Source organism: Tenrec ecaudatus, chromosome 6 (assembly GCF_050624435.1).
Source record: "Tenrec ecaudatus isolate mTenEca1 chromosome 6, mTenEca1.hap1, whole genome shotgun sequence".
In the NCBI taxonomy this organism is placed as follows: domain Eukaryota; kingdom Metazoa; phylum Chordata; class Mammalia; order Afrosoricida; family Tenrecidae; genus Tenrec; species Tenrec ecaudatus.
The window spans coordinates 128,019,072-128,034,913 of NC_134535.1; the positions used below are offsets into that span (position 1 = coordinate 128,019,072).

The following is a 15,842-nucleotide window of genomic DNA, read 5'->3' on the forward strand; positions in this document are numbered from 1 at the left end:
TCTGGGTCAACCTCAGTGGGGGAACAAGGCTACTTTGGACAGCTCTGTGGCTTTGCCTCAGGTCTGTGCTGTAGGGTGTAATTACCAGCGTGAGCTTGGTTTTCCTCATCATTTAAAAAAAATCATTTTATTGGGGGCTCATACAACTCTGATCACAATCCATACATAGATTCATTGTATCAGTCATATTTGTACATTTGTTGCAACCATCATTCTCAAAACATTGGTATTCTACTTGAGCCCTTGGTATCTGCTTCCCATTTACCCCTCCCTCTCAGCTTCCCTCTCCCTCTTGAACCCTTGATAATTTATAAATTATTGTTTTTTCATGTCTTACACTGTCTGACATCTCCCTTCACCCACTTTTCTGTTGTCCATCCCCCAGGGAGGAGGTTATATGTGGATCCTGGTAATCAGTTCCCTCTTTCTACCCCTCCTTCCCTCCACCCTCCCAGTATCTCCACTCTCACCACTAGTCCTGAAGGGATCATCTGTACTGGATTCCCTTTGTTTCCAGTTCCTATCTTTACCTATGGTATACATCTTCTGGTCTAGCCAGATTTGTAAGATAGAATTGGGGTCATGATTGAGCCAGCATTTAAGAACTAGAGAAAAGTTGTATGTTTCATTGTTGCTGTACTGCAGCCTGACTGGCTCATCTCCTCCCCGCGATCCTTCTGTAAGGGGATATCCAGTTGTCTATAGTTGGGCTTTGGGTCCCCACTCCTCACTGTCCCTCACTCACAATGATGTTTTTCTCTTCTTTGATGCCTGATCCCTGATCCTTGATCCCTTATCCCTTCAACACCTCATGATCACACAGGCTGGTATACTTCCATGTGGCTTTGCTGTTTCTCAGCTAAATGGCTGCTTGTTCACTTTTAGGCCTTTAAGATGTCAGATGCTATATCTTTTGATAGCCGGTCACCATCAGCTTTCTTTGCCACATTTGTTTACACACCGCTTTGTCTTCAGCAGTCATGTCGGGAAGGTGAGCATCATGGAATGCCATTTTAATAAAACAAAGTGTCCGTGTATTATCTGGAGAGTTCCTTACTGAGCTGTAATTAGTATCAGGGCCCTTAGAGATACGATGAACAGTGATGATGGGTTGAGGTAACAAGTATTGGGTTCTAATTATACACGAGGCACATTTCTATGAGCAGTTTAGGTGTTCTCTCCTTTCATTTCCACAGCTGCAGTCTTGTATTTTTGGAACTATTTTACGTCCCTTCTTCATTGGTGAAGCTGGGAATGGAACCCAGGCTGCTGGTTCTAGACTAGACTTCACTGGCCCAGGGTACCTCTGACCCTGCCAGTCTGCCTGTAGGATGAGGAGGAAAGATGCAAAAATAACAACCCACCTCAAACCAAACCCATTGCCACTGAGTCAACTCTGACCCATAGTGACCCTCTACAGGGTTTCTGAGGCTGTAAATCTTCATGGGAGCAGATAGTCCCATCTTTCTCCCTGAGAGAAACTGGTGGGTTTGAATTGCCAACATTTCTCTTAGCAGCCCACTCTCCACCTGGGTCCCCAGGACTCCTGTCAAGGAACAAAGAGGGTCTCCCATGTAAAGGTCTGGCACTATTTGATACTTTGCTGAGCCTCACTGTCCCCTTCCCCTTTGCCTCCCTTCACATATACATGGAGAGCCAGTTGACCCAAACTCTCACCATAACTCAGTTTGAACACATATGTGTGCACATATGTGTTATGCATACCCTGTGAGTGTACTAATGACCACTGCCTGAATATATCGATCTGTATTTATTGATCACCGGCTGTTTTTCTCCATCACCACCTGAAATCCTGCAGAGGTGGCCCCCACATCCAGTGTTCTTTGTGCGCATAGCAGACTAGCTCATGAAAATGCATGAAGCTCATTAACCCTGAGACCGTCACCCACATAAGACCAGGTTATCACTTCTCACCTGTTCCCAGACACTAAAGACCCTTGATGTTGTTCAGTTCTGTTGGTGGTTCCAAGGGCCTTTGAGGAGAAAAGCGTCATGTGCTGCTTCTCATTGCCACTCTGTTCCCAGTGTGCCTCCCTTCTTAAGCCCCCAGGTTTCCTGTCATTCGTGTCTCCTCCAGCCTCCATGTCAACTCCTAATTTTTCACGGAGGCCTTCCACCTAGCCACCTCAAGTGTGGTGCTTGGTCAACCTTGGAAGCTTGGATTCTCGATGCAGACGGGGATGAATTACAATGCTTACACTCATTGTCAGGCACAATCGAACTTGGGGTAAGAATTGTTCTTAGTCTTTCTCTCCAGCCCTTCTTAAGTCAGTCTCCCAACTCCACGCTTCTACAGGGCTCCCTGTCTGAGACCAGCTCTCCATCTGTAAGACAGCTCACCAACCCTGGCTGTGCAAACTCCCTCAAGTAGTTCTCACAGAAACCTTCACACAGGCACTGCCGGCCCCACCCCTCCCAGATTCTACATGGTCTTATTCCCATCAGGAAAATGGCCTCCACGATATTCTGTTGTGGCTCACAGTGTTTTCCTGTTTGGAAAAGGAGGAAGCCAACAAAACATGAAAGACAGCTTCAGTGAAGGGGATGGATGCAAGACCAAAACAGCACTCAAACTAAAGATGGCTCTTCTGTTACATGAGGTGTGTGTGTGTGTTTGGGGGGGGGGGGGGGGGAGTGTCTTCAAAAAGTTCATGCACGAATTCTGCGATTGTAAGTTCAATTTTTTTAAATCAGGAACTCATACAACTCTTATCACAATCCATACACACATCAATTGCATAAAGCACATTTGTACATTCATTGCCCTCATCATTCTCAAAACATTTGCTCTCCACTTAAGCCCCTGGCATCAGCTCCTCATTTCCCTCCCCCTTCCCCACTCTCCCTCCCTCATGAGCCCTTGATAATTTATAAATTGCTATTTTGTCATATCTTGCCCTGTCTGATGTCTCCCTTCACCCACTTTTCTGTTGTCCATCCCCCAGGGAGGAGGTTATATGTAGATCCTTGTAATCGATTTGATTTTTAATGAACTTTATGAAACCTTTTTATACAAAAGGTCCCAATGAATTGGAGCAGACTCTAGGGCAACTAGCAACAACAGTAACAAAGGTACCTGACAGCCAAGCCCTGGCTGACCCATGATCTGCTTGCTGCATATGTTGTTCTCATTGTTTTGGTTCTTCGTGTGGTGATATGAGATGCTTGGTCACTGGGAAGTCAGAGATTTTATATCCTGCCTAAAATCCTGCTGCTGCCTAAAAACATCCTTCCTCTTGCTAAATGGAATCACTTGAGACCTCTGTATGGATGAACAGGTATATGAAGGGGCTCCAAGAAGGTTGTAGAACAATTGCATTGAAAGATAATGCGTTTCCCCACAAATGTTCTGTAGCCCCTGTTGTTGTTGTTGTTGTTAGGTGCCATGGAGTCAGCCCTGACCCATAGCAACCTTGTGCACAGAACAATGAAACACTGCACAGTCCTGTGCCATCCTCACAACTGCTCCCATGTCTGAGTCCATTGTTGCAGCCACCGTGTCCATCCATCTTACAAGATGTCCTTCAGGACTGATCTCTTCTGACAAGATGCCCAAAGTATGTAAGACAAAGTCTTGCCATCCTGGCTTTAAGAATGGTTCTGGTCTTATCCTTCCAATACAGACTAGTTTGTCCTTTTAGCAGTCCATGGTACTTTCAATATTCTTCTCCAGAACCACAACTCAAATGCATGGATTCTTCGACGGTCTTCCTTACTCAATGTGCAACTTTCACATGCATGGCAAGCAGTAGAGAATACTACGGTTTGGGTCAGGGGCACCTCAGCCCTCAAAGTAACATCCTTGCTCTCCAATATTCTCCAGCAGCCTTGAGCAGCTAATTTACCTGATGCAACATAGCTTTGATCCCTGACTGCAGCTTCCATGAGCACTGACTGTGAATCCAAGTAAGACAAAATCCTTGACAACTTCAACCATTTGTCTGTCTTGACAACATGACGTTATCGGTTCGTCCGGTTGTCAGCATTTTATTCTTCCTTACGTTGCGTTGTAATTTATGCCGAAGGCTACCGTTTTGTATTTTCATCACCAAGGGTTTCAGGTCCTCCCCACTTTCAGCCAGCAAGGTTGTGTCGTCTGTGCACTGCAGATTGTTAGCAAGTCTTCCTCTAATCCCGATGCCACACTCTTCTCCATATAATCCAGCTTCTCTGATGATTTGCTCGGATTTGATTGAACAAATGTGGCGAGAGTTACAACCGTGTCACACTGCTTTTAAACTCTGCAGCATCCCCCTGTTCTGCTCACACAGCTGCATCTTGATCCATGCACCCATTTTGAATGAGCACAGTGAAGTGGTCCAGAGTTCCCATCCTTCTCCAGTTGATCTACAGTGTATTACGGTCCACACAGTCGAATGCCTTGGCATAGTCAATGAAACACAAGTAAATGTCTTTCTGGTATCTTCTGCTTTCAGCCAAGATCCACCTGCCATCAGCAATGATGTCCCTTGTTCCACATCCTCTTCTGAATCCAGCCTCAACTATTTGCGGCTCCCTGGCAATGCAGTGCTGCAACCATTGGTGGATCATTTCAGTAGAATTTTAGTGGCGTTTGAATTTAATGATACTGCTCTCTTGCTTGAGCATTCTGATGAGTCAACTTTCTTTGTCATGGCCACAAATATGGACCTTTTCCAGTCAATTGGCCAAGTAGCTCTCTTCCAAATTCCTGGCACAGGTGAGTGAGTGCTTCCAGTGCTTCTTCAGCTTTCTGAAACATTTCAGTAGGCATTCCGTCAATTGCTAGAGCCTTGTTTTTGACTAAGGCATTCAGTGCAGTTGGAACTTCTTCAGCATCGTTGGTTTTTGATCATATGCTACCAGCTGAAATGGTGGACTGTCAACTAGTTCTTTTTGGTCCAGTGACTGTCGTTTTCTTTCCATCTACTCTTGATGCTTCCTGCATCATTCCATATTTTGCCTGTGGAATCTTGCAAAATTGCATTTTGAGGCTTGAATTTTTTTTCTTGAGTCCTTTCTGTTTCAGACATGCTGAGCATGTTCTTTTTCCCTCTGGGTTTTCTAATTCTGGGATCTTGCACTGCTCCTGACATGTATGAGATCTCAACCTCTCTCGTGGATCTTCTCCAAAAGAGTCTCATCTACCTTTGCAGCCTAGTTACTTTTTACTCATATAGTAATTACAAATAAAAGCTGTCTTTATCTTTGGCATCTTAACCAATTCTCCTCAACAGGCAGTCATTACCTCCATCACGTTCCTCCGATTCTTTGTAATGCTGTATCAGGTAACCACTTGTTCACTGTTTCCGTTTCTTCTGCTAGATCGGGTGGGTCTCCAGGGAAGAGTGTGGACTAATCTCCCATATGTCCCTAGTCCCTGGTGCTAGGACAATTCCAGGCACACTCCTTTGACTGAGTAGATATGCTTTGTATAGAAGCAGGAGTCATAAAACTCAAGATTGCATGGAACTTTATACAGTAAAAGCTGGGACTTGTGTAAGGGGAACCCCATTCAGAAAAGGAAATAAATATTTTCCTTTAATAAAGAGCAAAAGAAGGTGGTAAGACAACCCCGTCAAAAGCAGAAAACTTCTGAGACGGATTTTACTCGAGTTTCTCCAGTACCTTCACATATGTTACACACTCGCTGGGTAGGTCCTCCAGTCTCATTAGCAATGAACATCAAAGCGCCAAAATTAAATCACCTGTAAAAGGTGCTCAGCCAATCCCTTCGCAAGAACCTAGGCTCAGTGTGCGCGCACGTTCTAATTGTTGGTGTCAGGTGCCATCAAGTGAGTTCTCCTTCATAGCGGCCTCACGTACAACAGATTGAAAGACTACCAGGTCCCGCGCCCTCCTCACACCTGTTTGCCGTGTTTGAGCTCAGTGTGGCGGCCACTGTGTCAGACTGTCTGTGGAGCTTCTTCCCCCTTTCTCTTGACCCTCTATTTTACCAAATATGATGTCCTTCTTCGGGGACTCTCTCTCCTGATAACACGTCTAACGTACATGAGACCAAGCCTTGCCCTGCTCTCTTCTAGGGAGCATTCTGGCTGCACTTATTCCAAGACAGATTGGTCCGGTCTTCAGGCAGTATTCCGTATTCTTTATCAATACCATAACTCAAGTGGATCACTTTATCCTTATTCCTTCACCAGTTTTCTAATGCATCCGAGGCAATTGGAGATAGCATGGCTTGCAGCTGCCACAATTTATTCTTAAAGTGACTTCTTTGCTTTTAAGTTCTTTAAAGCGACCCTTTGCAGCAGATTGACCCAGTGGAGTGAATTGTTTGATTTCCTGATTGGCTTCCTTGAGTATTAAGTATGGATTTAAGTAAAATAAAGCGTGCGACAACTTCTCTTTTCTGCAGTTATCACGAAGGCTACAGTCCTGGATATTCGTCACTGAGTTCTTCGGGCCTGTTTGCTTTCAGAAAGTAAGATCGTGCCAATTGCAAATTGCAGGCTGTCAATGAGTCTTCCTTTAACCCTGTTGTTGTGTCTTCATTTAGTCTAGCTTTTCAGCGTAGTGGCACAGCATACAGATTGGATACGTTTAGTGGAAGTATACAACCCTGGAACACACCTTTTCTGATTTCAAACCACACAGAATCCCCTGTTCTGTTCAAACAGTTGCTTCTTGGTCTGTGTACCTGTTCCTCGTGAGCAAAACTAAATATTCTCAACTTCCTTTCCTTCATGATGTTACCCACAGTTCATTACGATCCACATAGATGCCTCTCCACAGTCAATTAAACACCAGTGAGCATCGTTCTGGTATTCTCTGCTTTCCTCTAACAACCACCCGACTTAGCAGAGATCTCAACGAACATTTTAATAGAGGGTCATGAAACACATCTTACCGAGAACTAGGATGGGGGGATTATGTGTGTGTGTGTGAGAAGATATGTGAAATAGAAATAGTTCTATTGATGGTATAGTGGTGGTGATCCAACTTTGTATACTTACCAAAGTTCATAGCACTGTACCCTGAAGAGTACATTTCACTGTATAAAAATTATACCTTAGTTTTTCTGCACTTGATCTTTGCCAAAAGGCCAAGAAGCAATTATGTACCTTAGTTTTTCAAATGAAAACACACACACACACACACAAAGAAAAACAGTGGCAGAATTCAAGGATTATTGTGGGTATTTTCCAAAATTATTCTCCAAGGGATTTTAAAAGTAATATTCTCATCTTTTGCATTTTTAATGATTTTATGTCCAAGTTTTCAGTTTGCCAATAACTTTTCAAGAGCACGTTGTGTCCTGTCGCTGTTCAGAGACTCCAAAGGGTGAGCCATACATGGTGAGGGACATGGACATGAAACAGCAGAGACAAAGAACCAAGCATAGGTGAAAGACAGCAGGGCTCTTGTCTTCACAATGGTGACATTAGCTAAGTGCTACATAATCACCTGCCTTTGCTAAAACCACAATGCCCTTTAAAGCCTACCTTTGAATGAGGACTTATCATTTACAAAGCTCTCCCGCAGGCATTCAACTCATGTGAGTCACACAATGCCTTTGCCAGGTGGATGGGACAAGGGTTGTCATCTCCATTTTTTTTATTAAATACTTTTATCAGGGGCTCTTACATCTCTTATCACAATCCACCCATCCACCCATCCATCCATCCATCCATCCATCCATCCATCCATCCATCGTGTAGAGCTCATTTGTACATTTGTTGCCATCATCATTTTCAAAGTATTTTCTTTCTACTTGAGCTCTTGGTATCTGCTCATCATTTTCCCCCTCCCTCCCCTGTCCTCCCACCCTCATGAACCCTTGATAAGTTATAGATTATTATTTTTATAGCTTACATTGTTCTCTGTCACCCATCACCCACTTTTCTGTTGTTCTTCCCCCTGGGAGGGAGTTATATGTTGATCCTTGTGATTTATTCCCCTTTCTCTCCCTACCTTCCCCTTATCCTCCTGGTGTCTCTGTTCTCATTATTGTCCCTGAGGGGTTTATCTATCCTGGATTACCCTGTGTTGCAGTCTCTTATCTGTGGCAGTGTACATGTTCTGGTCTAATTTGATTTGTAAGGTAGAATTGAGGACTTGATAGTTGGGGGAGGAAGCATTAAAGAACTAGAGGAAAGTTGTATGTTTCATTGGTGCATTACTGCACTCTGACTGGCTTATGGCTTCCTTGTGACCATCCTGTAAGATGGATGTTCAATTGTCTACAGATGGGCTTTGGGTTTCCACTCCACACTCCCCCTCAAGGGGGGATGGGGAGGCGGGGAGGGTCAACCAACCCAGGGACAAGGGAACAAAAGTGAAATAAAATCATTGAAGAGAAGGTCATAGGATGCCTAGTGGGGCTTAATCAAGAGCAATGTAAAAGCGAGGAATTACTAAACCTGAATGAAGGTCAAACATGATGGTGGGACAAGGGCACATTTGTACATCTGTTGCCATCAGCCCTTTCAAAACATTTCCTTTCTACTTGAGCCCTTGGTATCAGCTCCTCAGTTTTTTTCCTCCATCCCCTACTCTTCCACCCTCATGAATCCTTGATAGGTTATAAATTATTATTATTTTCTTTTTTTATTATTTTCATTTCTTACACCGTTAACACTTTCAAGAGGTCTCTTGCCCCAGATTCTCCCAATGCAATGTATTGTTTGATTTCTTGACAGCTGCTTGTATTGATTGTGGATACAAGTTAAAGGGAGTCTTTGGCTACTTCAATATTTTAAAGATAAGGGACATAATTATTTTGCAGAAAAGGAAACTAAGGTTCTGGAAAATCCCCCCAGTCATTCTCCTAATAACTATTTGAACCCATAGTTCCACTCAGATGTTTGATCCCAAGTATACATCCCTTTGTACAGCCTCCTATGCGGATTAGGCGGCTTTCGTCCACAGTGTATTTCGATGTGCACCATTTTGCCAGGAATTCTCCACCACTGATGTGCGAGTGAGTAGAGTTTTAATTGGCTTCTGTTATCATTCGTAAGAGCTTCATTACTCACTGTCATTGTCACTCTTAACTTTGGAAACTTGGAAGGGAGTCTGTCATCTTTCATTCTTCGCCGGCCTCCTGTGTTTGGACAGTGCCTGAATGCATGAGAACTGTGTCTATTTTGGGAGCTGTGGCTTCCAGAAAAAGGGCTCATTGATGTAAACAGGAGAGGAGGAGGAGGGTTTTTCAACCAGCACTGCGACGTGGACATCAAAATGAGTAATTTTCTTTTCAGTCGCTGCCTTGAGAGAGCATCCAATGCAACGACTGTTCAGGTACGCCTCATTTTTATGCAAGTCATAGCGACACCTGGTAAGGTTAGAAGGTTAGACTCATCTCTCAAAGGGGTCTTGTTGTTCCCATGACGGCCTTGGAGCTGCTTCTGCGCAGGGCAGATCCTTCTCTTTGCTGTGTCACCAGCACTTAGCAAAGAGTTCAGCTCACCCAAGGTCTTCAGACTGCGTGTGGCAAGCAGAAGCAGACTGAAGCTCATTTCTCATCGCTGCAGGATAGAGCCTAGTCCAAAAATACCTTACCTCCCCGATCCTTGGCTGGAGGAAGCTAAACAACAACACCTGGCAGGAAACATTCGCCAAAGCCAACCCAATGGACTCCAAACTGCCCTTTGTGTTTATTAACTCTTCTCACAAATGTGAAGTTCCTGAGCAGGACAATGGTTAACATACTCAACTGCTAACTGAAAGGTTGGCTATTTGGGTCCACCCAGAGGTGCCTTGGAAGAAAGGCCTGGAGATCTACTTCTAAAATTACAGCAGTTGGAAACTGTGGAGCACAGTGTCACTTGGACACACATGGGGCACCATGAATTGTTTACTCATTGGTAACTGGTGATTTAATTACACTTATTTCAGTGTATCTGGGACTGTATCTCCTGATCCTTTGCCCATATTTAATTCTTTCAACTCTTCCAGGACTGCCCAACTCCACCCCACGCACCCCACCCCCCGAGCCCAGTCTCAGCTTTAGTGAGTGGTAGTTGGTAGTTCATGCCCCCTCTTCTCCTATTGCAGACCAAGCCCACGGTGTTTCCACCTCTCTTTGCTCTGCTCCTCACTCAAGGAGGTCCAATGGGGAGGATCAAGTAGCACAGAACATATGGCCAGAGTTTCCTCTCCCCTACTCTCTACTGATGTTTCAAAGCACACCTAATTTACCAGAATTTAAGGGAAAACCTCTTATTTCAAGCCAGAGAGTAGAGAAAGAATCCAAGAGGCCTCAACACCTTATCCATAATTAGAGTTGTTTCAGGAAGATCCCTGCTGTGCACCCCCATAGTTATCTCCAGAATTCATCCACCAACTCATCCACCAACTCATCTTCAGCTAATCCCATTGGAATCTTAAAGGAGAACACCACCGATGTGAGTGAAACTAAGAATACTGAAGGAAAATCAAAAACCATGACTCCCTCTTGATGCTTGGCGTAATGTACAAGAATATGAATGTGTCCTCTTCCAGTTCCATTAAGAGAGGGGTTTGCATGCTCCCAGCGGTCACAATGGTCATCATCGATAGTTCACCAAGTTCTTATGGCATCGTAGTCTAGAAAGCAGAGTCGGTTACGGAGTCGAAATAAAACTGCGTAGGTCACTTGCTTGTATAATCTGTAAGTGACAGTACTAAATGACCTCAGCGCTAATGCTCAAATGTACCACCAGTTATTGAGCAAGCTCAACTCTTGACATGCAATGAGAACGCATTGTGCCCTTCCTTAGACGAGTTCCCCATCATCTGAAACTACTGCTCCACTGACAGGTGATTCTTAAACCTTTAGGACCTGTGGTATCATCTCCCTAGAGTGGGAGAGCACCCGCCCCTTCCATGTCCAACTCCAAGCTCCACCCCTCCCACTGTAGTGATCTGGCTCCTCACCAGGCCTGGTACCAAGGCCTACACACAGTGGGCATACAGAGAGTTTTAGAAAGAATCTCTTAGGCCAAGATGTTCCCTGGCCTACAGTACAAGCTTTCAAGGCTAGATGGCACTGTTGCTAGAGCCAAATCCAGGTGTGTTCTGAAATAGCCAGTGGGGAGGAGGGATGGGAGCATGAAGCAGAGGCCCCTAAAACAGAGGCCCCTAGAAAGTTCCAGTTCTGACTATCAATTCGGACACATTGCAGAAACACAGAAAGGACTCCTTTCTTGTCTGCTAACGGAGTTTGCAAACTCTGTTTCAGATGGTCTTCATAGCCTAGACCTAGTGAGGTAGGCAGGCTAGCTGTGTAGATCCTAACTTTAAAAAAAATTAATAAATCATTTTCATAGTGGCTCTTATAGCAATCCATACATCAATTGTATCAAACACATTTGTACATATGTTGCCATCATCATTTTCAAAACATTTCTTTCTGCTTGAGCCCTTGGTATTAGCTCTTCTTTTTTCCCTCCCCCTGCCCCCTGCCCCTCCCACCCTCACAGACCCCTGATAAATTATAAATTATTATTATTTACATATCTTACACCATCCACTGCCTCTTTTCACCCACATTTTTGTTGGTCATTCCCTTTAAGGGGGGTCATATGTTGATCATTACAGTTGATTCCCCATTTCCCCCCACCGTCCCCTTACCCTCATGGTATCGCTACTCCCAATACTGTTCCTGAGGGGTTTATCTGTCCTGGTTTCCATATGTCGAGAGCTCTTCTCTGTACCAGTGCACATGTTCCAGTCTAGCCAGGTTTGTAAGGTAGAACTGGACTATGATAGGGAGGGCAAGGGGAGCATTAAATAACTAGAGGAATGCTGTTTTGTATCCTGGCTGACTCATTCCTTCTTTGTGACCCTTCTGGGAGGGGATGCCCAGTTGTCTGCAGATGGGTTTTGGGTCTCCTTTCTGACCCCATCATTTGCATCAATACATTTGTTTGTTTGGGGTCTTCTGATGCCTGGTACCTGATCCCACTGATACCTCATAATTACACAGGCTGGTGTGCTTCTTCCATGTGGGCTATTGCTCCTCTGCTATATGACTGCTTGTTTAACTTCAACCCTCTAAGACCCAAGACGCTATATTTTTTAATAGCCATGCACCGTCAGCTTTCTTCACCACATTTGCTTATGCAGTGATTGTGTCAGAGTTTTTTAATCCATTCATTGGTTGATGGAAATTTAGGCTGTTTCCAATTCTTTGCCATTGTTAACTCCACTATGATGAACAGTTGAGCCCAGATATGTTGTCATGTTCTGTTTCTTACTTCTTCTGGGTATATGCCCAGTAGAGGGGATTGCTGGGGCATGTGGTAACCGATTTCCATTTGTTTAGGATCCTAATTTTATAGAACTCCAACTGAGAGAAATCAAGTGCCTGGACTGGAAGTATAAGGTGATTTATCAGCAGAATGCTTTATTCTGGTGCCCTGCAAAAAGAGTGTGTCCAAGGGAGTGTAGGGCCAATGATTTGGTTGTCTTAGGGTGAGCCACCTGGGTGGGCTGGACCTAGTCTGGGGGGAGGAAAAGTAGTGGTCTCCATCATACAAACTGAAGGGCATCACTGTCGTGTGTACCTTGAACTGTCTGCTCTTGTGACCAAAGAAGAAAAGAATCATTTTGGGGAAAAAAGGTTAATACCACAGAAGGATTCTATTTACACAACAAATCAGATCCAATGTCAGTTGTTCACGGCGTATTTAGAGGCTGGTCTAGTTCTAGGACTTTGCCCTGTGATTGGCTGCATTTGTCATTTGCCCATTGCTTTACCATTGTCACGTGTTTCTCTTAAAACCAAAAGAAACAAACAAACCTGCCCCGTGGAGTAGCTGGGACAGATGGAACATCTATGCCCATGTTACAGGTAACACAGTAGAGGCTCAGTGAGGTTCAGAGTCAGACGCGTCTAGGTTTCCACAGCTAAGGGCTGAATTAGAACTTCAGCTCAGCCTGTATAGTATTGGATCACATCCCCCTTTCGTGTTGTGTTGCCTCTCTAGGCCCTGCCAGCTCACCCAGCAGTCACGGAATCATGAGAGCTCGGGCTGATACAGAGGGTCTGGCATCAGAGACCCAGAACAGTATCTGTAGAAGTGACAGATGGTCGACATTGTGCAACACCAAGAGTGAAAATCTATCTGCTACTCACACCTTCTCATCGTCTCTGTTTCCTTGTTTCTCCCCAGGATGATGAAGATAAGCTGAGCTGGAAAGACCGTTTCCCAGGCTACTTGATGAACTTTGCTTCCATCTTGTTCATGGTAATTTCCTCGAGGGACCCATATGCTTATAGATGCTGCCCCTGCTCTCCTCCCTTAGATCCCAGGGCTCAGTATTGTCTGGTTGAAAGACTGGGGCAGTCTCAGCCTGGGCCTGGGCAAGCATGTGTGGTTTATCCTTAAATGTGAACAGAAAAGTAGGAGCGGGGCATTCTTGGGAGCCAGGAGGCAGGGAGCGCACAGCAGTAAGTCAACTGAGGAGGTAGTGGGTCATATGGAAGTCAGAGGACAACATTTGCATCATTAAGACATCTTAGTGGCCCTCTTCATGGGATGATCCCTCGTCTTCAAGACCAGAAGTTCTGTTTTTGAGGAAAAATGTGTTCTCACAGCTCTGATTAGTTGAGGGTGTGCTTCTTTTAGAATGTGGGGTCAAATCTTCATTATTTTCTCAACTTGCTGGCCAGAAGAAGTCCCTGAAGTGGTTGTCATAGACTTGGTTCTGATTCGTCGGAACCCTCTGTACAAGGGAAGGAAACACTGGCCATCCCCGGGTCCGCCTCACAGTGTTTGGCATGTTGGAGCCCCTCATGATGGCCGGCATGCCAGTCCCTATTGTTGAGGGCATCTTCTGGCACTCGGTCTGACGGTGCCCTGCTGCTGTTCATGGGTCTTCCCAGTGTCCGACGATGTTTTCCTGCTCAGAAATGAGCGGCCGAGTCCTTCTTCTTAGTCTGTTCTGAATCTGGAAGCTCTGCTGAAACCTGTTCACGCTGGGTGACCTTGCCGCTGTTTGAGCTACAGAAACCACAAGCCATCACCACAGGGCAGACAAGTGGTGAGAGTGGTAAGGGCTGTCACAGCTGACTTATGATGATCCCCTGTGATAGAGTAGATCTGCCCCAGAGGGTTCTTGGAGGGTTTCAAACGGCCTACCTTTCCGTTAGCAGCCTACCACTTAATTATTTGTGCCATTCGGGCTACTTTGAAGAGGCCGCCAATGGTGAAAATGGTTTGACCTGGACTGTTAACATGAAAGCTGGGAGTTCAGACCCAGTTGGGGTACCATGGAAGAAAGGCCTAGTGATCTACTCCCCAAGAGATTACAGCCAAGTCCACCCTGTGGAGCAGTTGTCCTGGAATACGTGGGGCCACCACGAATTGGAATTGACTGAAGGACAACCAGACCCAACAACAAAGTTATGGTTGTTCTTGTTGTCACTGTGACAATGGAGGACAGAGACTAAGCCCTTCTTTTAGAAATTTTAAAGCTGAAGGAAGCGTAAACAAAAAACAATGCAATCACCACCACCACCACCCCAAAATCTCAAAATCCAACCAACTGCCACAGAGTTGCTTCCAGCTCACAGTAAGTTATACGTTGGAGTAGAACTGCCTCTGTGGGTCAATCGGCACATAGACGCATCTTTCTGCTAGGGATCAACTGGTAGCTTCGAACTGCTGACCTTGTCGTTAGCAGTCCATTATGTAACCCACCACCCCACCAGGGCTCCTTTAGATAGTACCCAATTTAACTGCTCCTGCTATAGAAGAATTGCAGACAGAATGAGCACCTTGCCACAACTTGGAAGTCTAACGGTGCTGTCTTATTGTTTACCAGATGCAAGGCATGGAGAATGTATTCAGGAATACATGGTGACTTGCAGCGTGTTGCACTAAAATGATACATAGCTTCATTTGCAATTAGCATTTCAAAGTCTCCCATATGTGTATATTGTTGAATCAGAGGAGCAGTAGAGAAGTTAATTAATTTACTCAAGTGATATTTAATAAGCACCAATTGTGTGTGTGTGTGTGTGTGTGTGTGTCAGTTCTTAGGAATGAGGGTTCTCGCTGAAAACAAAACAAAATAATCTCTTTCCTCAAGGCATTTACAAATAATGAAATCAACTTATAAAATAGACCTCTATCTCCAGTAGCAATATGTTATGGTATTTGGACCATCACATCTTACTGAAAATAACAACAAAAATTTAGGTAAATATATTGTTTTACAATGTTCTTAAAGACTTGAAAAACTGACCAAATAAGAAGTGATTCTAGTCAGACATCTACTGTAGAGCGGGAACCCAGGAAACACATGCTGGAGCGTGACTGTGGCTTTTGCCTAGGGACACTCTTCAGCGGTTCCTTAGACTTTGGTGCTGGTGGTTTTAGTAGAACAAGGAAGACAGAAGTCAGAGATCAGAGCCGGTTCTTAGTGAGGATTCTGGTGGTTTTAAGATTACAAGGAAGACAGAAGTCAGAGATTAGAGCTGGTTCTTAGTGAGGATTCTAACAAGAAGCCCTGGATAAATTAAATTGTAGCTCCAAAGGTCTATACTCTCAGAATGAAGGTACATTCACCCTCTTTCCACCTGGAGGACTCTTAGGGTTCTCTAGAGAAGCACAACCAGTGGGATGAGCAGGCCGGCAGGTGGATGGAGAGATGGATGATGGAGAGATAGATGGGGATTGTCTTCAAGGAGTTAGCTTTGTGATTGTGGATATGTTTAGCAACAAATTCTCAGGGTCACTTTGGGTTGGAATAAATTTGATGGCAGTGGGTGTAGCAACAAGCATACACAGCGGAAGAGAGAACCTGTGAACTAAAATAAAGGTTAAAATAAAATATTAATAATGCAGCACAAAGAGGCAAAAGATGGAAACTCTTAAAGAGAGATGAGATAT

General features: G+C 44.6%; 1 protein-coding gene across 1 annotated transcript in view; it reads left to right on the top strand.

The window, feature by feature from the left end:
• ANO2 (anoctamin 2) overlaps positions 1 to 15,842 on the top strand; it is a 415,077-nt gene that overhangs the window by 309,158 nt on the left and 90,077 nt on the right. The window contains exon 15 of the mRNA XM_075553136.1: positions 13,119 to 13,193. Within this exon, the coding sequence (XP_075409251.1) occupies positions 13,119 to 13,193 (75 nt within the window). The remainder of the gene's footprint in view (positions 1 to 13,118; positions 13,194 to 15,842) is intronic.